General features: G+C 39.4%; 1 protein-coding gene across 1 annotated transcript; it reads left to right on the plus strand.

Moving 5' to 3' along the window:
• Positions 1–8,075: 8,075 nt before the first annotated feature.
• On the plus strand, positions 8,076–18,741 carry LOC118241840 (uncharacterized). Its single transcript, XM_035529152.2, has 6 exons — positions 8,076–8,094; positions 11,278–11,471; positions 12,990–13,144; positions 14,527–14,990; positions 15,281–15,353; positions 18,666–18,741. The coding sequence occupies exons 1-6, from the start codon at positions 8,076–8,078 to the stop codon at positions 18,739–18,741; spliced, it is 981 nt and encodes a 326-aa protein (XP_035385045.2).
• Positions 18,742–24,487: the final 5,746 nt, after the last annotated feature.

Raw genomic sequence — 24,487 nt, forward strand, 5'->3', positions numbered from 1 at the left:
AACAAGGCCAAAAAGTTCAGTTTTGATCTTTTTTTTTCCAAACGTTTGCAGAGTATCAAACATGTCATTTGGGAAACTACAAAAGTGATTTCAAAAGGCTTTTTTCAAAGTAAGGCTTTTTCCTTGACACTCTAGACTAGCTTTGTGGAGTCTCCAGGTGATGGTTGTCCTGTGTATTGATTTTTACATCTCAGCGGGGGTTGTTCAAGTTGTATTCAGTCATAATTGTGAGTTACTTTGGATCAAAGCTTCAGCTAAATGCTAAAAATGTAAATGGTACTGACACTGTGGGAGGGGTTTACAGGAGGTGACCAATGAACATTCAGAATGAAGAGCTTTTTTGTGAGCAGTGCCTACCTAAAGAAATGTCACCATAACTGAATACAGTTTGAAGAAAACTGATTTCCTGATTTTAGTGTTTTGCCTTGTAATTTGCATCACTGTTGAACTTAATGAATGCTTTGATTTTGATGTTTGGTTTTCAGTTACTCTGCAGATTTAAGCCAATAAAATAACAGATATGTGAAAGACAAACTTGCTATATGTCCTTGAACACTTCTCTGTTATGCATAACAAAATCCTCACACCACAGTAGAAGTTGGCCAGAATTTCACCCCATTCTCTCAGAGAAGCCCCACCCATGCCTCATAGCCCCTCCCCCAACACCTCAGCTCCTCTTCCTCCCCATCAGCCCATCCCTCCTCTACACCGGCCCGTCCACCCTCCGCTGCATCCTCCTCCCTCATAGCCCCTCCTCCCCCCTCATAGCCCCTCCTCCCCCCTCATAGCCCCCACCTCTTTCGCAACCAACCCAATCTGGTGGCAGTGGTGAGGATGTACTTTTAGTCCTCTCTCCAAGAGCATCTAGCCATGATGACAACTGAATTAGGCGAAGCGCCGCTAATTAAAGTCTAATATATTTCTTTCTCTCTCTCTATCCTTCCATCCCTCTCTTTCTCAGGCTGATGACACAGTGCCTCCTGTCTTAGCATGTGTTCCACTGCTAATGAACATTTGCTCAGTATAATCAACTTCACACCAAACCTGTAATGCTTTTAATAAAGCAGTTAATTGGTCATTTCTTTTATGGCAGAAAATGTCTTAATTTGGTAGATTCAAAATTCATTTAGATTAAATGAGGGACAATGAAAGCATAAAGGAAAACTGCAGATGTGACCAGAACTGCACAAGGGCTATGTTCAGCATTCAGGTATTACATGTTCGGTATTCGGACATTACACATTCAGCATCCAGGCATTACACATTCAGCATTCGGGCATTACACATTCAGTGGTGTGGTGGTAGAGTTCAGGTCTCCCATCCTAGGTTTTTTGAGCAGAGACTGAGTCAAATTCAGGTACCATACTTCATTGTGGGGGTGATGTTCTAAGGGTGATAAGTGTTTGGATTGTACCATTCTTCACAGTGGGGATGTTGTTCCTGGGATGATGAGCAGTGATTAAATTATCTGTGGGGTTGGTGTACCCAGGGTGATGGGCAGTGTTTGGATTGTACCATATATAGCACTTTACAACAAGGCCAAAAAGTTCAGTTTTGATCTTTTAAGATCAAAGAACCTTTTTTCCAAACGTTTGCAGAGTGTCAAACAGAGTATCAAACAGTGGTGTGGTGGTAGAGTTCAGGTCTTCCATCCTAGGTTTTTTGAGCAGAGACTGAGTGGAATTCAGGTAAAACAGATTTAATAATGAAAAGCAGCAATCCAAAGGCATAGTCAAAACACAAGCAGAGGTAATATCCAGCAAACAGGTGATGAGCAAAGAAGAAGCAGGCAAAAGAGTAAATCCAGCAGGCATAAAAAGTATAAACCAGAATAGCAGACAAAGAATACCAATGCTAAGAATCATAAGGCAGGCAGACAAGACTTTGCAATGAAAGACTGGATGAACTGAGTTTATATATTTGAACACATGAGAGATAACTAGATACTGATGTGGTTAATAGTCAGGTGATCTGGATCGAACTAGGGGCTAATCGGTAGTGTAGTCTGTATTGGGCTGTATCTGAGTAGTAGACGTGACTCTTCTGAGTTACATGTCAAAGTTCTATTTTATTGCTCATACAACACACTCTCTGGGCAAAATAGGTAAGGGGTTAATTATGGTCTCTGAACGAATCACTTCATGGATCCGAGAAAGGGCCTCTGCCTTGGTATTCAGAGATCCAGGTCTGAAAGTGATCTGAAAATTAAATTGGTTAAAGAAGAGCGACCATCGGGCTTGATGAGGAGTGAGACGCTTGGCATGTTTAATGTATTCTAGGTTCTTGTGATCTGTCCAGACAACAAATGGGTGTTTAGCCCCCTCTCACTAATGTCTCCATTCTTCCAAGGCTATCTTAACAACTAGAGGTTCCCTGTTCATAGTTTCTTTCAGCAGGAGATGGTTTATTTGAATAGTAGGCAGTAGGATGAGGTCTTTAGGGGCTTATCAACAAGTTGTGATAGAATGGCTCCAACTTCTGTATTTGAGACGTCTACCTCAACCACGAAGGGTTCCTCTGGATCTGGGTGTTCAGTAACATTGGAGCCTCAGTGAAAGCTTTCTTTAAAGCCTGAAAAGCCTGCTCAGCACTTGGGTTCCATTGCAGCATTTTAGGATTTCCCTTTAACAGGGAGGTGAGGGGGCAACAATAGTACTGAAGTTTCATATAACACACCGGTAGAAGTTGGAAAAACCCAAGACCTGTTGAAGGTTTTTAGGAGTCTGGGTATCTGGCCAGTTCATGATTGCTTCCTTCTTATCTTCCATGGTAACCCTGCTATCACTGATGTATCCCAATAAAGAGGTCTTCTGGAGGTGGAAGGCAAATTTCTCTCTTTTAACATGCAGATTGTTTTTAACAATCTCTTTAAAAACTCTCTTACATGAACAACATGCTCAGGGAGTGTGGGGGAGTAAACCAAAATGTAATTTATATAAGCCACTACGAACCTTGCTATCATGTCCCTTAGTACATCATTTATGAAGGCCTGGAAAACAGAAGGGTCATTAGCAAGGCCAAAAAGCATAACCTGATACTTTTAGTGTCCAGAGTTAGTAACAAAGGCCATCTTCCATTCATCCCCTTCCTTTATTCAGACAAGGTTACAGCTGCTCCTCAAATCCAGGGAGCTCACTTTGAATACAGGGGACAGTATAATGGTGTTGACCTATGATCCAGTCAGTCAATGCTGGAAAGATACTGAGACAGTTTCCTTGGAGTATTTCCATCTCTATTACCAGTTTTTGTTTTTGAGGAAATGAGAAAGACCAACTGCTCACCGCCTTGGTGTGCTAGGTGTCCACGACGTGCCTCTTGTGTGTGCCCAGTCCGCTTCTATGGGGGCACATAGTCATATTACCCCCATTTCACCCATTATTCTATTTCGGTTTCTTCCTGTTGCTGTGTGTTCATGATCAAGAGATGATGTCTCACATGATGTCCCTCATCTTGATGCTACAGTATGTTCATTTAGAACTACAGTATTTATTTAATGTAGAACTACAATGCACAAGTTATCAGTGGAAATAATAGAGATAGCTACAGAGTAAATAAACAATATTTTTTATAAGTCTATGAATCTGTGAAGTAAACCAGGAAGATGCAGTCTTTAAGCCTTTGCCTGCCTCCAATAATGCCAGTCAGGAAGCTAACAGCAGTAAAGCTGTTGGGGCACCATTATGAGTTCTTTCCTGGCGTGAGGCTACACTGCAGTAGCACTGTATACCACACGGGTGAACCACACTGGGGTAAGAGACAGTGGGGAAAACCACACTAGGGTAAACCATACTGTTTTAAACCAAGCTGTGGTAAACCACATTGGGATAAACCATACTAGGGTAAGAACACTGGGGTAAACCCTACTGGGGTAACAGACATTAGGGGAATTCACATTGTGGTAAATCATACTGGGTAAACCATACTGGGGTAAGACACACTGGAGTAAACCATACCGGAGTAAATTATACTGGGGTAAAATATACTGGGGTTAGCCACACTGGGTTGTATTGTGAGAAGGGTGTTGAGAGAGCGTTACTATCAGAGAGTTACTTTTAGATTCAGTCTAACAGTGGGACATTTTGCAGAGCTCACAATGACTAAAGTGTCTGACATAGAAGTAAAGTGAATCGATTACTTATGTCAGTTGTTTGCTTAAGTTCTACAGTGCAACATTCCATAAATAAAATTTCAAAAACCTTGGGATTTTCTTTTGGTACTTTGACTTCTCCCTACAATTTCGTTTCAGTGCTTAGGAGAAAAGTGTAAGCAACACACTGCTGCTGTTTCAGTCTTCAGTTTCTGATTAAAATATAGTTGACAATCAGGTTCTATTTACTTTATTTGCCTTCTAAAAGTAAATCAGAAGTTTAAAACACAGAGAGGGCATGACCAGACTGCTGTTTGTGTCTCTGATTGGATGATGAGTGGTACAGACTGACTCGATTGTCTTCAAATTATATCCTAGCATGTCTTCCTCTAGTCTTCAGAGGGGAAAAGGAAGGACCAGGAGAACCAATGACAGAAATGTGTGAAAGCCGTCTGCATATTAAATGACCATATGTAGAACACTGTAACATACACAGGTGGAATATGCATCAAATACTATATGTGAAATGGTGGAACTCCTAAAAAAAGACAACTGATTTTGTTCTTTTGTTAAAGAAGTAATCCAAAGAAATCACTTGCATAATACACAAAATACTTTGTCTGTCACTGATATGGGTATTTGTGTTGCTATTTTCATGTTATGGGGTTTCAAGTGCATAATGTAGTTGTGCAGTACACCATGTTCTGAGAAATAAGTTTGTCGTGAGGTTGAACATGTATAATGTAACCTAACACACTAAATGATCAAGGGACACTTCCAGTCCTCCCATGGAACTGATAGGATTTGGGGGTTGTGACCCGTCATTGTACTACAGTCGTCATAGCGACACTAAGTCTGTTTGGAACCCTACTGCATTAGCTGGAGCACTTGGAGCTGTTGTGTCTGTGCTCCTGGACCTCTCCGCCCACTTCCTGGATCTCCTCACACGTGATCTTCTGCCACCTCATGTTTTACAGATTAATCACTGGCCACAAAAACTTAAAAGTAGGAGGCTTTGAAAAACTGAGATTCTTTATGAGATGCTTTAATGGGCAGTTTCACATGGCAATAAAGTTCAATATTGGAGAGATTAAAAGAGGAGAAAGATTTTTCAGCCTTGAATGATTTGAGGCTTAGATGAGAAATCTACACTATTCTAGTCAGGTACACATACATTGTAAATTGTGACTGACAACAAGGTCATATAGTTCTCATTAAAAAAGAAATGACTGATTGTACAGAAAATCATTTTCTATAAAAATGACCAAAATATGACCACCAATTAACAAGAGTATTTGATTTGACAGCCTCAGAGGGGAAATGCACAGTAGTATTTAGTGCTTTAGTTTTGGATGGCTGCTGGAGTCTGGATCAAGACTTTCATTTCCTGTAGATGTCCCATAACACTGTTATACTCTTCCTGCCACACGGCGTCTGAGAGAGACGATGGATCAATCTCCAGGAACGCATAGGCATCCTTGGATTGTATTTTGAATATTTCAGCAGCTTTACCACAGGAACAACCAAACATTGACCAAATCTGTAAAAGAGATACAAAAACCATTTGGACAACTGTTCTGACTTACATAATGAACAATAGATTCCACACTATACTTATCAAGCATTTCTCTAATGTGCAGTGTTTTTGAATTTTAAAAAATGTCATTGTATATTGTAATTTGACTTTACTGTAACTGTTTCAAATATCAGTTACCTCTGAAGGCTTTTGGATTGAATTCACAAATTCTTCTTTACGTTCAGGTTCATCAACAAGATCTTCATTAACAAATGTCTTTTTCTGCACGACACCCAACATACTGTGCACCTTTTGCCAGAAGTTTTTGATCTGAATCACAATGTTCTGGATTTTAGTCAGATATTGCTGGACCTCGTTCAGGTGGACAGGGCTGGGTATAGAGCCTGGTACACACAAATAGAAACAGACTGCTTATTTAAACCAACAATGAGTACAGGACAGGAAAATTGTGCAGTGTTTTGCTATGGAAGTGTTTTCAGAGCTCTGTACTTTTGTATTCTTAAAATAGATTGTTTACAGTCTCATTTACTAATGTACATGTGTGGAGATGAACTGGTCCAGTAACACTACACACAGAAACCATGAGTTTATTTAAAAAACTGTTAACAGACAGACAAGCATACATAAGCAAAAACAGTCATCCAGCAGACATCACCAATAATCACTCACCCTTGTCGATTTTTACTTTGGCCAGTTTCATCTGTAAGTCAATCTGCTGGACCTCAATGCTCCACTCTTGGTTCATCAGAGCTGTCTTTTGAGAGGTGAGCTGATTCAGCCGGTTTTCAAGAGCTTTGATTTTTGCAGCAGCAGCGGGGGATGTTGCGGCATCGTAAATGGACTTGACGATTGGCCCAATGAACGGCACAATCGCAGCGAAGATTCCGAGGCCTGAGCTTTTGCTTGTCACGTCCCTTACATAACTCTCAAGTTCCAGGTTTTTGGCATCTATCTTCCTTTTGGTGTCTTCAAGCTCGTTCCTAACTCCGGCAAGCTTTTCTTCAAGGGTCTTTATAGCTCCCTCCATTTCCTGAACTTCCTGGGAAAGCTGCTCAGACTTGGCCTCAGTGTTTGCCTTTTCAGTGATGATGTCACTGGTAGTTGTAGCCACGTCTCCGTTGTGTTGAACATAGCTAAATATTAAAAGTGTGAAAATAGTCAACATTCATTTACTTTGTGTGTCTGTAGGTTGAGAAGATTCCAGCTATTTGTTATCAGTCTATGTCATTGTGTCACTAAAGCTGCACTAGGTAACATTTGTTTGTTAAAATTGAAAGAAGTCACATTACTAAGCCAAGAGGAAAAACCTTCTGCTAAAATATAGTGTCTTTCTGCAAGCCACCCTATAAAGCATGAAATATTCAATCAGATTCAGAACTGTTGGGGCGGATTTGGCAAGAGTTTTCTGAACCACATCAGATGTTTTTATGAATTAACGAATCACACGCACAGGATCAAAAACAAGGTCCAGCTCGATTGGCTGGTTCCCTGACTAATGTTACAGGGGGCGTGGCTCACAGTTCTGATATACCTGTGCATGTGTACAGTGCTGAAAGTCAGTGAATTGAAGGATAGAGATACTGCCTCATATGGAGACATCAGAACGGCAACCCCAGTCATCCTCTGCAGCATTACCCGCATGTGACTCCTACACATTGTGTTGACTTTTCAGGGGTGGCAACAGCCTGCAGGGGTTCAGGAATGTTGGTCTATTTTTGATTGCTGAACAGGTACATTATGTTGGTGGTTTGCTAGCTAGCTAGCAAGCAAACAAGCAATTTATTATTGATTTGGAATTTAATGTTATCTTGTGTATTGTACAAGGTAAATGTTAAGCTGTTTTAGCTATGTAGCCAATGTTAGCTGGCAAATTCGTTAATATTATTATATAATCACTTTGCTGACAGTGTCTTTTTTGTTTCAGAGTTTGTCCTCTTATGTCTGAACAAGGAAAGCCTTTAATCTCTCAGACTATTTCCTGTGCTACCATCTCTCTCATTTCATGTATGCAACGATAACTTTAAATGAAACTTGGCTAACATTTCACCTGTGCTACCAGGCTGTCGCGTACCTGCTAGATGATTACAAGAGTAAGTTAGATAATGCACTTACATCCTGACAGAGCATTAAACAGACCAGTGTTGGTTTGTTTTTTTCAATAGCATGTATCAGCATTGGAAACAGTGATGAAACCAGGCTCTGACTGGTGCCCATACACTGGTGGAAGGAATAACATAAGATATGCAGAATGTAATTTAACATTTACCTCCCCCCTTATATGACCTTTGCTGCTGCTGTTCCTCCATGTGATGGACTTATTGGCTACAACCCAGTTACTGAGCTCATTAAGGATTCAGAGACATTTATGGTGATGTGATTACAAACATCTCACCTCCTGCTTTTCAAATTGGTTCTGTCATACTTGAGCAGGTCTGATTACTGAAGATCATCATGGTTTCTGTTCTGGAGCGTCAGTTACTGAGGCAGTAGAGTAGCAGCTTGTATTATATCTCTCTTGTAAAACATTTTAACTTGAGGTGGACTGTGAATCACTGAGGTGCATAGTTTATTAAAGTGGTGAAATAATTTGATTATACTGATTGGTTAAACCTTTTTCCTTAATGTACTCTGACAATGTGTGACCTTGTAGCTGTAGTAATTTTAACTCTTTGTCTAGATTGATCATATAAGAATAAATACACAGCAGATCACATCAATCTCCTAATAACATGAAGAATTTACATGGAACCATCAACCCCATCTGCCTCACCTAATGAGGTGGGGATTATCACTCCACCTGTTATGATAATCAGCCCCAAGAGGAAGGAGTTTATAGACTTTTGACCAAGGCAGAGGGTCTGTCTCATCTTACACCACTCTTTCTCCTGATTTGTAAAAGCAGACTTCCAGCTAACAGAGAACATGCTCTGATTACATGCTCTTCAAATATAGAAACAGATGCTATTATGTTACAAAACCTCTACTACTGAACATCTGTCAAATTTGTGATCTTCATTTATTTTGTTTTTCTTCCATTGATAACACTTTTAAAATAAACTGTCAGTTTAAGGATTTTTATTTCAATCTGTAATTACATTTTTTTTCCTAAATGAGAAGGCCATAATTTTATTTAATGTGTCATTATGGCAATGAGAAAGTCCTTTTGAAATAATTAAAATTTGTTCTATGGAGCAAAAGAGATTGTACAAAATAAATCGATTGTACAAAATGGACAGGTTGATTCCAGAGTTCTGACTCTATTTTGTTATTCTGAAAATGTAACGCTCTACTAATAAGAATGCTTTCAATTTGTAATATTTCTCTTCTAAGGCTAATGTTAATTACGGTGGCATGTAGTTTTGAATATCGCTTTATATTTATTTGCAAAAGAATTTATCAACACATTTTCTAATAAGAAAACCTAAAACTTTCAGTTTGATATGTTTTTGCTATGTCTGATATTTTAAGGTGAAGTGTTGCTGTAAGTTGACTAGAATATCCATTCTGTTCTTCAAATCTGTTATTATAACTTTGGATTCCAGTGTTTTACACAATACAGTCATTAATTGTTATTAATTCATTATAAATTATTTTCTTCCTTACAGACAGAAACGACCACCAGAGATCTCACCCTACACTTACACCATATCTTCAGCAGAAGAGCTTCAGAGGATCCAAAGAGAAGTTGTGTTTCCACAGCACGCTTCCTGAGGAGCCTCTCCAAGTTTGGAAACTTAGCCAGACACAGGTAAGAGATGTGGTACAGCAGGGATATCTGCTTAGAAGTTGGGAGGAGCTCCTCTGTGAATCCTGGACTCCATACGGAGTTGGTTGGCACAAGTTCTGTGAATCGGTTAAAACATATTTGAATGAACCATGTGGTCAACCACCCATGCTGGTATAATGTCTAAAACTTCTCATGTCCTAAAGAATTGGAAAAAGTACAATCAATCACTCTGAAAAAAATAATAAATTAAAACTTGCCTTTGCTGTTAGCCATTGTATGTAAGACCAGGTAAGACTTGTAAACTGTGTTATCCTATAATTCAGTAAAAGAGATTAGAATGACATCATCAAACAGAACAACTGGACTATGTTTTGGTTCGTGAACCTAAAATAAAAAATGTGCAAATACTAAGAAGGGAACCTTACCTGTAACTCTTTGTACGTCTTGCTGGTTGAGTGTGTTGAGGTCTCACTGGAGAACCTTTATACCACGCACACCCCGCCTCTTACACAGAAAGAAATTGCTGTCAAAGGTCTGAGGAAATCCAAGACAAGGTGATGAAAGATAAAGAAAAAGGAAGTTTCCCTATAAAACTCTACTTTCTCCAAACTTCTGTACATTTGCATTACATTTCTGTACTTGGAAAAGGCACATCTTTGTCTGAATAGTTAATTGGAATGTTGATAATGCTCATATTGAATGACTGATTGCATAATCAATGTTGTTGGGTAGGTGTCATTCCTATCTGAAGACATAAAGCCAAGGTAGAACTTTTTGCCTTAAATGAAAAGCATTTTTTTATTTTAATAATGTGTAATATTGTGTTATTTGCCTTTAGGTTAATATAGGAAATACACCAGAAATTTAATCCCCCCTCCCCATAAAGTCCTGTGCATTATTTAAACAAAACCTTTTGCAGGCTTGCCACAATGACCTACTTCAGATATCATATTGTTACAAAAGTGAGGAGGTCCAGTCTAACTAGAAAATAGAGGCGACACCTTCTGCACCTCGTTTGTCAACAGGTTCGCTGGAAGACATGCTGAGGGATGCATTTCTTACATTTTTTCTATCAAGTCCTATAGATAATTCAAATATGAAGTTGTGCTGGACTGCCACAAACCGCCTATTTCAGATTTGTCACGTTATATATTTATTTGTTTATTTGCTTCGTTCTTAATAAATTTAATCCATTTAGTATATATAATACAATCATCCACTTTGCACCATTGTAGATTCTATGACATTACTGACTTTCCACATTCAGCTGAAAATGGTCAATTGTGAAGTTTATAAATGTGTATCCCACAAACTCCTGAAGGACAAAGCCTTGTGTCTGAAGATGTTTACTATACAAAGACATATACAGGACACTCATTAACACAGGACACAGGTCTTTTTATCTCATGGATATGCGTGGGAGGAATATGATGCAATTTAATTTATGTTTAAGGAGTGTTTGCCATTGCAACTTTTTCACAATCACACAGTTAGATGGGAGTGATAAAATGGAACTGCGAATTTAATGCAATTTGTAAGAGGCGGTGTGTGCATGGTATAAAGGTTCTGCAGTGAGACCTCAACACACTGTACCAACAAGAAGTACAAAGATTTACAGGTAAGGTTCACTTCTTAGTATTTACACATTTTTTATTTTAGGTTCACGAACCAAAACGTAGTCCAGTTTTTCTGTTTGACGTCGTCATTCTAATCTCTTTTACTGAATTATAGGATAACACTGATTACAAGTCTTCCCTGGTCTTACAAAGAATGGCTAACAGCAAAGGGAAGTTTTGATTTATTATCTTTTCAGAGTGATTGATTGTACTTTGTCCAATTCTTTAGGACATGAGAAGGTTTAAACATTATATCAGCATAGGTGGTTGACCACATGTTTCATTCAAATATGTTTTAACCAATTAACAGAACTTGTGCCAACCAACTCCGTATGGAGTCCAGGATTCACAGAGGAGCTTCTACCAACTTCTAAGCAGATATCCCTGCTGTACCACATCTCCTACCTGTGTCTGGCTAAGTTTCCAAAAATGGAGAGGCTCCTCAAGAAGCGTGCTGTGGAAACCCAACTTCTCTTTGGATCCTCTGAAGCTCTTCTGCTGAAGGTATGGTGTCAGTGTAGGGTGAGATCTCTGGTCGTTTCTGTCTGTCAGGAAGAAAATAATTTATAATGAATTAATAACAATCAATGACCGTATTGTGTAAAACACTGGAATCCAAAGTTATAATGATAGATTGGATATTCTAGTGAATTTACAGCAACACTTCACCTTAAAATATCAGACATAGCAAAAAAAAAATCAAACTGATAGTTTAAAGTTTTCTAGAAAATGTGTTGATAAATTATTTTGCAAATTATAAAACTACATGCCACCATAATTAACATTAGCCTTATAAGAGAAATATAACCAATTGAAAGCATTCTTATTAGTAGAACGCTACATTTTCGGAATAACAAAATAGAGTCAGAACTCTGGAATCAACATGTCCTGGTACTGAATCAGTGTCCTCTAAAACACTAAAGAAAAATGTAATGAAATATCCAATAGATTTAAATAGCTGATTAACTAAATATATAAAATGAGCAAACCATATATTAAAAATACAAAATGATTTATTTTGTACAATCTCTTTTGTTCCATAGAACAAATGTGATCATTTCAAAAGGATTTTCTGATTGGCATAATGACACATTAAGTAAAATTATGGCCTTCTCATTTGGGGAAAAAAAAAATGTAATTCTAGATTAAAATCCAAATCCTTAAATTGACGAACAGTTTATTTTAAAAGTGTTATCAATGGAAGAAAAACAAAGTAAATGAAGAACAAAATTTTGACAGATGTAACATAATAGCATCTGGTTTTGTAACATAATAGCATCTGTTTCTATATTTGAAGAGCATGTAATCAGAGCATGTTCTCTGTTAGCTGGAAGTCTGCTTTTACAATTCAGGAGAAAGAGTGGTGTAAGATGAGACAGACCCTCTGCCTTGGTCAAAAGTCTATAAACTCCTTCCTCTTGGGGCTGATTATCATAACAGGTGGGGTGATAATCCCCACCTCATTAGGTGAGGCGGGTGGGGTTGATGGTTCCGTGTAAATTCTTCATGTTATTAGGAGATTGATGTGATCTGCTGTGTATTTATTCTTATATGATCAATCTAGACAAAGAGTTAAAATTACTACAGTTACAAGGTCACACAGTGTTAGAGTACATTAAGGAAAAAGGTTTAACCAATCAGTATGATCAAATTATTTCACCACTTTAATAAACTATGCACCTCAGTGCTTCACAGTCCATATCAAGTTAAAATGTTTTACAAGAGAGACATAATAAAAGCTGCTACTCTACTGCCTCAGTAACTGACGCTCCAGAACAGAAACTGTGATGATCTTCAGTAATCAGACCTGCTCAAGTACCACAGAACCAATTTGAAAGGCAGGAGGCGAGATGTTTGTAATCACATCACCATAAATGTCTCTGAATCCTTAATGAGCTCAGTAACTGGGTTGTAGCCAATATGTCCATCACATGGAGGAACAGCAGCAGCAAAGGTCATATAAGGTGGGAGGTAAATGCTAAATTACATTCTGCATATCTTATGTTATTCCTTCCACCACAGTGTATGGGCACCAGTCATACCCTGGTTTCATCACTGTTTCCAATGCTGATACATGCTATTGAAAAAAACAAACCAACACTGGCGGTAAGGTACCTGGAAAAAGCAAGAACCTGGATTGGTGAACTTATTGCAGATGTGGACAAGATGGTGCAAAGGTAACAACATGTATTTTTTGCAGCCTAGATCACCATGATGTATAGAAATGGTGTGAAGCAGTGCTGTTCTGTTAGTAGAGAAATGCATGTCAGATTAATAGTTTGAAAGTTAAATAATTATTAGCTTTTAGAGTTCTTCAATTTCAGTTTTATTCTGGTGTCTGTGACGCCTGTGCTGATGTGAAGATTGATATGTAGTACTTTAAAGCTGCACTATGTAGATTTTTAGAATTGGCGACCACTCTGGTGGAAGTATGCAACCGCATGAATCATGAACATTTTGTAAAGTGGGTTGTGCTGCCTTCCATTTCCCCAAGTGAATTTATCTAATGATTGCAAGAGTATTCATGTTAAAGGAGTGTTCACAGAGAATTTGATCAGATCTCTCTGGAATGCTCTGTCAGGATGTAAGTGCATTATCTAACTTACTCTTGTAATCATCCAGCAGGTACGCGACAGCCTGGTAGCACAGGTGAAATGTTAGCCAAGTTTCATTTAAAGTTATCGTTGCATACATGAAATGAGAGAGATGGTAGCACTGGAAATAATCTGAGAGTTTAAAGGCTTTCTTTGTTCAGACATAAGAGGACAAACTCTGAAACAAAAAAGACACTGTCAGCAAAGTGATTATATCATAACATTAGCGAATTTGCCAGCTAACATTGGCTACATAGCTAAAACAGCTTAACATTTACCTTGTACAATACACAAGATAACATTAAATTCCAAATCAATAATAAATTGCTTGTTTGCTTGCTAGCTAGCAAACCACCAACATAATGTACCTGTACAGCAATCAAAAATAAACGAACATTCCTGAACCCCTGCAGGCTGTTGCCACCCCTGAAAAGTCAACACAATGTGTAGGAGTCACATGCGGGTAATGCTGCAGAGGATGACTGGGGTTGCCGTTCTGATGTCTCCATATGAGGCAGTATCTCTATCCTTCAATTCACTGACTTTCAGCACTGTACACATGCACAGGTATATCAGAACTGTGAGCCACGCCCCCTGTAACATTACTCAGGGAAACGGCCAATCGAGCTGGACCTTGTTTTTGATCCTGTGCGTGTGATTCGTTAATTCATAAAGACATCTGATGTGGTTCAGAAAACTCTTGCCAAATCTGATCCAACAGTTCTGAATCTGAATGAATATTTCATGCTTTATAGGGTGACTTGCAGAAAGACACTATATTTTAGCAGAAGGTTTTTCCTCTTGGCTTAGTAATGTGACTTCTTTCAATTTTAACAAACAAATGTTACCTAGTGCAGCTTTAATGACACAGTGACATAGACTGATAACAAATAGCTGGAATCTTCTCAACCTACAGACACACAAAGTAAATGAATGTTGACTATTTTCACACTTTTAATATTTAGCTATGTTCAACACAACGGAGACGTGGCCACAACTACCAGTGACATCATCACTGAAAAGGCAAACACTGAGGCCAAGTCTGAGCAGCTTTCCAAGGAAGTTCAGGAAATGGAGGGAGCTATAAAGACCCTTGAAGAAAAGCTTGCCGGAGTTAGGAACGAGCTTGAAGACACCAAAAGGAAGATAGATGCCAAAAACCTGGAACTTGAGAGTTATGTAAGGGACGTGACAAGCAAAAGCTCAGGCCTCGGAATCTTCGCTGCGATTGTGCCGTTCATTGGGCCAATCGTCAAGTCCATTTACGATGCCGCAACATCCCCCGCTGCTGCTGCAAAAATCAAAGCTCTTGAAAACCAGCTGAATCAGCTCACCTCTCAAAAGACGGCTCTGATGAACCAACAGTGGAGCATTGAGGTCCAGCAGATTGACTTACAGATGAAACTGGCCAAAGTAAAAATCGACAAGGGTGAGTGATGATTGGGTGATGTCTGCTGGATGACTGTTTTTGGTTATGTATGCTTGTCTGTCTGTTAACAGTTTTTTGAATAAGCTCATGGGTTCTGTGTGTAGTGTTACTGGACCAGTTCATCTCCACACATGTACATTAGTAAATGAGACTGTAAACAATCTATTTTTAAGAATACAAAAGTACACAGAGCTCTGAAAACACTTCCATAGCAAAACACTGCACAATTTTCCTGTCCTGTACTCATTGTTGGTTTAAATAAGCAGTCTGTTTCTGTTTGTGTGTACCAGGCTCTATACCCAGCCCTGTCCACCTGAACGAGGTCCAGCGATATCTGACAACTTCTGTTCTTAAAGACTCAAGGTAATCTTTCACTGATATGGGTATTTTGTGTTATTTTCATGTTATGTGGCTTCATGTGACCTGTCGTACTACAGTCGTCATAGCAACACTAGGTCTGTTTACAACACTACTACATTAGTTGGAGCACTTGGAGCTGTTGCGTCTATATGCTCCTGGATCTCCTCCCACATGATCTACTGCCACCTCATGATTTACACAAGCGCTGGCCACAAAGAAGTAGGTGGCTCTGAAAAACAGATTCATTGAGCTGCTGTAATGGCCAGTTTCACATGTCAGTAAAGTTAATTATGGGAGATTAAAAGAGGAGAAAGATTTTTTTTTTCAGCCTTGAATGATTTGAGGCTTAGATGAGAAAGCTACGCTATTTTAATCAGGTACACATACATTGTAAATTGTGTATGACTGACTACAATGTCATATAGTTCTGATTAAAAAAGGAATGACTGATTGTACCTAAATACAGAAAATCAATATTATCTATAAAAATTACCAAAATATAACCACCAATTAACAGGATTTGATTTGACAGCCTCAGAGGGGAAATGCCAAGTAGCATTTAGTATATTAGTGTTGGATGGTTGCTGAAGTCTGGTCCAAAACTTTAATTTTCCTTAGCTGTTCCATAAAACTGTCAGACTCTTTCTGCCACACGGCGTCTGAGGGATGATGGATTGATCTCCCAGAACTTTTCACTGAATTTTGAATATTTTAGCGACTTTATAACAGAAACCACCAAAAGCTGACCAAATCTATAAAAAAGATATAAAAAACATTCAAACCACTGTTTAGACTTATAGAACGAATAAGAGTGGATTTAGAATGGATTCCACACAATTCCTGTCACATATTTGTTACGGAAAGATGGATGTGTGTGTGTGCTCCAGATCCACTGCCAGGATTTCCACCCTGATTGAGACTCCGCCCCTTTCCTTGCCGGCTTTCCCAGCCAACTGTGTTGGCTATTTAAAGGCCCCTCCCAGTAGAGAGAGAGAGAGAGAGAGAGAGAGAGAGAGAGAGAGAGAGAGAGAGAGAGATTGAATGAGTGAGTGAGTGAGTGAGTGAGTGAGTGAGTGAGTGAGAGTGAATGAATGAATGAATGAATGAGTGAGTGAGTGAGTGAGTGAGAGTGAATGAATGAATGAATGAGTGAGTGAGTGTTTCCTCATTTTTGGACTTCGTCTTTGGCTTCGCCCTTCCTGCTTCAGCAGTTGTGTATATATACATATATACATATATTTAGATTGTGTAAATATCGTTTGTTTGGTATTTTGGTGTTGGACACTGGTGGTAGGGAGTGACTGCTATTTTTGTTGGGCGTTTGTTTGGTTTCTGTTTTTGTGTTAGGGAGTTGTGTTGTTATGATTAGTTAGTGTGTAGTTTTATTTAATTAGTCTGGGTTTTGTTTGCTATTTTGGCTTGCATCACTCCTGAAGACAGTTGCACCAGTATGATTGTTTGTTTATGAATGATAAGCTCTGTAAAATACACTGAAAACCCCTTCCATTTGTGCTTCTGTTTGTTTTGCTGCTGCTCACTTTTTCACAACTTCCATTACATTAGCCATTTGTACTTCTTTTTCCTTGTTACGGCCTCACAGCCTCACAAAATGTTTTTGCATTTTATAAGGTCATTAAAGGTCAACTCTTTTTTCTGCTCCTTGGATTTGTTTGCTCATCACCTGTTTGCTGGAGTTGACAACGGTTCACCTGCCCCCATGGCAAAAGTTCCAAACCTAATATTGCCCTTAATGATAAATGGCTAGATAACAACAAGTTAAACATTGGTAGCAATAGCTTTTCTTTTTCCTCAAGTGAAGAAAAGCGGTTTTCCGCGTTATTTAAGGTATGTCACTCGCTTAATAGCCAAAGTTTGATATGAGTTTGAGTTCCCAGTGTTTCAATCAATAAATTACTATGCATAAGTATTTTTTATATGTTCTTCAAAACCAAGAATTCTAAGCCGTTTAGATGACCTAATTTGCTTTTAAGAAACAAAACGACAAACACTTAGGTGAACACTTTAGACAAACCCAATCAACTACATTTAACATTTATCTCTTTGTGTGCTTTTGCCTTTTTACTCTGAGCTCTTTTGTCTGTATCTCTCTCTGAGCAGTTGTTCATCTCATAGTTGTATGTTTTTTATCAAGCTGGTGTTTGCTATTACTTTTTAAAATTTTTATAGGATGGCTTTTTCATAGTTATTTGTCATACAGATTTTTTTCACACAATCATTTAAGTTTGCATAAGGTCTCACTTTCATTTTTGTTACTCCTTTTAATTGTTTTTATAACGTTAACAATCTATTCTCATTCACCAACACTCAGTCTGCACTTTCTATGATCCCGAGACCCAACCACTACAAAACTCTCTGAACAAAAGTCTGAAATTTTCAACTATGCAGACCTTTTAAAAGGCATCATCTTACCTTCAAAACGTGCGCTTCTGTCAATTTCAGCCATCACACACAGAACAATGCAGTTTTTAGGTCATTTGTCAGTTTGTGCTGATAACAGTGTGGGTCCACAGACAAAGTTCCCGTAGTACGGGCCACCGATAAATGTCGTTCCTAAATCCCCAGTCAGCTAGTTTTAAAATTAAACATTCAAATAGAAAATGATGATGCAGACTTCAGAATTAATAGAAGAGAACTGCTGGTCAATCCTTTATTGCAGGTTAACGTTAACAAGAATTACCGAGTCACCATCCGGAGTCATTCTGGTTGAAAAGATCAGTGGAGTCCTAGATGAGACAGGAGACCTCATCACAGAGACAGTGAAAGCCGTCTGGACAGTGCGTGGTGCTCTGTGTTCTCAGCTGTGCAGCGCTACAGAAGATTCAGAATATTCAAACAACGCGTGCATGTTTGAGGGACCTGCTAATCTAACCTAGTGTCTGGCTCATACTGGGACTTCTTCACAGCTGTATGCTTTCACTGCACATGGACATCAGCATTACACTAGTGGCTGTTAGAGACACAGTCTCTTTGTCTGAATATCCTTTACCTTTGTCTTTTAGTTTGGTCTTTGCTCTATCTGATGGAAGTACACCTACCTCTCTCTCATTCACACACATCTTTCACACACTCTCTTTGTGTGTTGTGTTCTGTGTCTGTGTGTGTCTGTCTGTGTGTGTGTGTGTCTCTCTCTCTCTCTCTCGCTCTCTCTCTCTCTCTCTCTCTCTCTCTCCCCCCCCCCCAGCTCTTCTCCACTCCTCCTTCTTTTTCCACTCTATATCCCTGTAGAGTTTAGAAAAGGACCTCACGTCTGTTTTTGAGTAAAGCCTGTTTCTCTGGTCTGGGGAATCCCTGCAGTTCTGCTGCTGCTCCACCAGAGAGCGAACTTGCAGCAGTCTCAGAGGTGCTCGCGCTGAGCGCTAACTTCACCTAGCTTCACATGCTCTCTCTCTCGTGCATATTATATAGACCTGTGGAACACTTTACCTTGTTTGTGAGTTACTTTGAGTAAGTATTACAACACATCAGTCAAATCATGTTTTTCACTTCCTGCACTTAACTATTAAATCAAATTTATTTATATAGCACTTTTTACAACAGATGTCACAAAGCAGCTTTACAAATGTCCAAGTCCAAACCCCCAGTCAGCAAACCAAGGGTGACAGTGACAATTAAAAACTCCCTAGAGCAGGAGGAAGAAACCTTGAGAGGAATCAAGATTCAAAGGGGGAGGAACCAAACACACTAAATCTATCCTCCTCTGACTGCTATCTGTTAATAAACTCTTAGAAAGCTTAGATCAGCCCTGGATGGCCTACCAAACATTAAAACACCAAAATAGGCTTCATAGTATTTCATACCCAAAAGTAACTTACATTGAAGTAGGTATAATGTAATAAGTGCAATAAGTGTCACTCATTTGTGGGGCGATCCAGATCCAGAACTTCCCATTCTCAGGAATGCAGGCTGCTCTCACGTCTCAGATCCAGAACTCTGCGTGGGTGTGTGAGTGGTGCAGGGGTGCTTCCTCTCCACTGGTCTGTGTCTGGACCTCTGCGTGGGTGTGTGAGTGGTGCAGGGGTGCTTCCTCTCCACTGGTCTGTGTCTGGACCTCTGCGTGGGTGTGTGAGTGGTGCAGGGGTGCTTCCTCTCCACTGGTCTGTGTCTGGACCTCTGTGTGGGTGTGTGAGTGGCACAGGGGTGCTTCCTCTCCACTGGTCTGTGTCTGGGCCTCTGTGTGGGTGTGTGAGTGAGGCAGGGGTGTGTGAGTGGTGCAGGGGTGCTTCCTCTCCACTGGTCTGGGTTGAGGTCTGTGTCTGGGCCTCTGTGTGGGTGTGTGAGTGGCACAGGGGTGCTTCCCTCTCCACTGGTCTGTGTCTGGGCCTCTGTGTGGGTGTGTGAGTGGCACAGGGGTGCTTCCCTCTCCACTGGTCTGTGTCTGGGCCTCTGCGTGGGTGTGTGAGTGGTGCAGGGGTGCTTGCTCTTCACTGGTCTGTGTGTGGACCTGCAGAACAGCTGGTGTGCTGCCTCACGTGGGTTTTGAAGTACAGACATCTCCACCTCCACTAAGACAAAAATGGATATGGACACACAATTTCTTTACATTACCCCTCTCTCTCTCTCTCTCTCTCTCTCTCTCTCTCTCTCTCTCTCTCTCTCTCTCTCTCTCTCTCTCTCTCTCAGTAGAACATAGTTAAAGACTATTGAAGCAGACCGAGATCTTTAATTTGTGGACACTCAAACCTACAATATGACATGTGCTGACTATTAAACAGCTTGTATTCAGTTTTAATCACTTGGGTGACATTTAGCCAAGGCTGTGCTAGCCATTACTAAAACCATTTTCCTCCCATAGTAGTTTGGTAAAAGTACAGACTTACTACTACTCTTACTACTACTATACACACACACACACACACACACACATACACACGTACACACACACGTTAAAATAAGTGTTGATGTGTTGCGTTTGGTACCTTCCTGGAGGTTCCATCTCAGGTGAGCAATCACCAGCAGAAAAAGAAGAGTCACAGGTAGAAAAACTCCACCACAGAGGAACCAGGCCGGTACGTGTTTCAGGAGCACAGCCAGCGATGACAAGGCTCATCCCACAGCTGAAATGCTCTCTCTCACTCTGTGTGTGTGTGTTGTGAACTTTGGGCTCCATGTGAGTAACCTGTGATGACCTGCATAGATTTAGTGTTTGGTTAACCTCACTCAGCCCTTTGCCCTACAAGACTGCACTAACATGGCAGTAACAGCTTGGCCAAATTGCAATAAAATTTGTTCTGTCAGTTCATTAGAGTACTCCCTGAATTAATCAGCCTTTAGTTTATATGTACCCACATTTATTTAGTGTATAGAGATTTAGTGGGACAGTCAGTTTATCCCGAATCTCGAATTCCACACATTATTTTAACACCCTATATATCAACAATTATATCTAAGGAAGGCAACTACAATAGTAAAACATATTGTACATATGAATGGACATTCGGTCTCTCAGAATATCCAGTGAAATCATATAATGTATTCCACCATTGCACATATGGTATTTGATGCATATTCCATCTGTGATTGCTACACTGTTCTACATTTGGTCATTTAATACATGGAGGGCTTTTACTCTTTTCTGTCATTGTGTCTCCTGGTTCTTCCTTTCATGCATCTGGCTTGTGTCTTAACTCCACCCTCTGAGGACTAGAGAGAGACATGCAAGGATATAATTTGAGGACAATCGTGTCAGTCTGTACCACTCATCAGCCCATCAGAGAAACAAACGGCAGTCTGATCATGTCCTCTTTGTGTTTTAAGTAAATAGAATCGGAAACTGAAGACTGAAACAGCAGCAGTGTGTTTGCTTACACCTTTCTCCTAAGCACTGAAAGGAAATTGTAGGGAGAAGTCAAAGTACAAAAAGAAATCCCAAGGTTGTTGGAATTTTGTTTATGAAATACTGACTGTAATACGGTTGTCAGCCTGTTTGGTGCAGCTGTTGGGTAGGGCAGCCTGACAAAGTGATCACACTGTGTGTGTTTTCATGGCTTTACATTGGTTACTACAATATCTCCTGGGTCAAAGGTCAAACATACTGCTGGGCATTGGAAAATATAGATGTTTCTTTTTGTTTCATTTTAGAGGGTTTTATTATTTTTAATTTAAACTTAAACAGTGTGTTGATCAAGTTAGTCAAAGAGTCCTTTAATTCAACTTGCCTCAAGTTTCTGTGTTCACATACTTAATTGTTAGATGATAAAACATGACAAGACACCTTTGTGATATAAGACGTATTCAGTGACAATGAGAACTGACCAAAAAACTATATATATAAGCGAAACTGTAAGAGTTATTTAGATTGAGTAAAAACAACAGTGGGTAATGGTAGCCCAGCGGTTATGGTACTTGACTTGTAATCAGAAGGTTGCTGGTTCAAGCTCCACCACTGTTGGGCTCCTGAGCAAGACTCTTAACCCTCAATTGCTCAAGTTGTATTTAGTCATAATTGTAAGTTGCTTTGGATAAAATAGTCAGATAAATGTAAACAGTCAAAGAATAAAATTTAGGACGTAACTAATAGAGTAATAAACTGATTCCAATGAAATAATTTTCACATTTAATATTATGCAGTGTTCAAGGTCAAAGAATTGGGGTTTTTTATGGTATTAACATGGATGTAAGAAAATGTGTTTGTTTCTCTGTTAGGAAGCCCATGAGTCAAACATTCGATCTCTTGAAGTTTAGAGAACATCCCTGCCCACTGTGGAAGATCTTTGTGATCTGTTGTTTTTAAACAAGCAAGCGGTTTACTTTGGGTTTATCACCTGCACCAGGTATCGCTCTGCTATTATATTTGTAGTGTGGTGTCCTTCATTTCGGAAATGTTTCTAATTCTATTTCACATAGGACTTATGTGAAATACAAACACAGAACAAAAAACTAATCTAAACACTATGAAAGGGCCACATTCCATCCCTTACTAGGTTACCTGTCCTGTCGTACTTTACATCTATTAGCACTTCTGTTTTCTGCATCTTATCCACCATCACAAGGCCTGCTTGTTTCGCCACTACTTCCTTACTTAGTCTGGATCAGGTTCAGCAGGAGTTTAGCCTTGTCCTATCTAGCTTTGACAGGTGACTTGCGTCATGAGTTACAGAGTGATGTATGGATTCTACAGAAGGCAGGAAGTCTGGTATAACTAGATAGTAGAATGAGCAAACTCTCACCTGCATCTAGATTGTATCAGGTTCACTGGAAAGACATGTTGTTTCATCAGAGGTGTGCTTTTCTTCCCCAGAAGAGAAATGCATACATCCCTGCTATTCACAGTTAAACTGCCACCTGGACATTAAGGCTAACTAGGCCTATAAGAGGTAGACTAGCCTGACTTCACTGCCCACTATGAATCAAGGAAATATAGTTGCAATGTAGAAATCATAATAGACACTTTGATTTTTAAATGAAGAACATAGTTTATGCACAAAAAGGTGTGACTTCAGCCAAAGGTGTGACTTTTCCCAGCATAGACATTTGGAGGAAGTAGAGTTTTGTTCAAAACATGTCTTTTGTTTTTTCTTGCCTCATCTTGACATTTTGACAGAACCTTGCCAGGAATTTCTTTCCGTGTCAATCCATCATCCCTAAGATGCCGTGTGGCAGAAAGAGTCTGACAGTTTTATGGAACAGCTAAGGAAAATTAAAGTTTTGGACCAGACTTCAGCAACCATCCAACACCAATACACTAAATGCTACTTTGCATTTCCCCTGTGAGGCTGTCAAATCAAATAAACTGTTTTGGTGGTGGACATGATCAGTCAAGACATTAAAGTTTAACTTGGACACATTCTATCAACACAACAAAATTTATGAGGGTTCAAATAAATGAATACTGCTCTCTGATAAATATTGTTCTACCCAACATCAGCCCATAGAGAGAGAGAGAGATGGCAAAGACCCATGATGCCATGCACCAACCCACAGACTGTAATTAAGTTTACATACCATGTTAAATGTATTGTTTTGGTTATGTGGATGTGTTTGGTTTGTTTAGCTTAGCCTGTCTCCACACATCACTGCCGTTTTAGCACTTTAGATTAGTTACCTCCCATGTGAAGTGCTATATTTTAGTCATTTTCCCTCATTATTCTATTTCTGTTTTGCCTGTTGCTGTGTGTTCATGATCAAGAGATGATGTCACACACTATGTCCTTCATCTTGATGCTACGGTATGTTTCTTTTGAACTACGGTATTTATTTAATGTAGAAATACAATGCACCACATGTCAATGAAAATAATAGAGATAGTTACAGAGTAAATAAACTTTTTTTTTTACATGCCTGTGCATCTGTGAAGTAAAGCATGAAGATGCTGTCTTTATTGTGGACTTGATTGTCCTTGATTTACAGCTCTGGAAGAAAATGATCAGTTTTTCTAGTTTTACAATTGATGGATATGTGTTTGACCAGGCTGAGCAGTTTTATTTTATTCTATAAACTACTGGCAACATTTCTTCCAAATTCCAGATAAAAATATTGTATTTTAGAGCGTGTTTTTATGAAAATGACTAAGAATCAAAATAACAAAACAGTTACAGAAATTTCAGACCACAAATAATGCAAAGAAAACAAGCTCATAATCATTTATAAACAACACAGTACTAATATTTCAACTTAGGATGAGTCAACAAATCAATATTTGGTGGAATAACCCTGATTTTTAATCACCGCTTTCATGTGTCTTGGCATGCTTTCCAGCAGTGTTTCACATTGCTGTTGGGTAACTTTATACCACTCATGGCACAGAAATTCAAGGAGCTCAGCTTTGTTTGATGGCTTGTGATCATCATTCTTCCTCTTGATCACATTCCAGAGGTTTTCATTAGGGTTCAGGTCTGGAGATTGGGCTGGCCATGATAGGATCTTGATTTGGTGGTCCCTCATCCACACTTTGATTGGCCTGGCTGTGTGACATGGAGCATTGTCTTGTTGAAAAAAACAACCATTAGAGTTGGGGAACATTGTCAGAGCAGAAGGAAGCAAGTTTTCTTCCTGCACAGTTTTGTAAGTGGCTTGATTCATGCGTCCTTCACAAAGACAAAGCTGCCCGATTCCAGCCTGGCTGAAACACCTCCAGATCATCACCAATCCTGCACCAAATTTCACAGTGGGTGTGAGAT

This window comes from Electrophorus electricus, chromosome 2, assembly GCF_041902795.1.
Source record: "Electrophorus electricus isolate QZ-2024a chromosome 2, ASM4190279v1, whole genome shotgun sequence".
Classification (NCBI taxonomy): Eukaryota; Metazoa; Chordata; class Actinopteri; order Gymnotiformes; family Gymnotidae; genus Electrophorus; species Electrophorus electricus.

Coding starts and splice junctions, on each gene's coding strand:
- LOC118241840 (XM_035529152.2), top strand. Junction 11,472..12,989: donor CTGAAGCTCTTCTGCTGAAG/GTATGGTGTCAG, acceptor CTTCCACCACAG/TGTATGGGCACCAGTCATAC. Junction 14,991..15,280: donor CAAAGTAAAAATCGACAAGG/GTGAGTGATGAT, acceptor TGTGTGTACCAG/GCTCTATACCCAGCCCTGTC.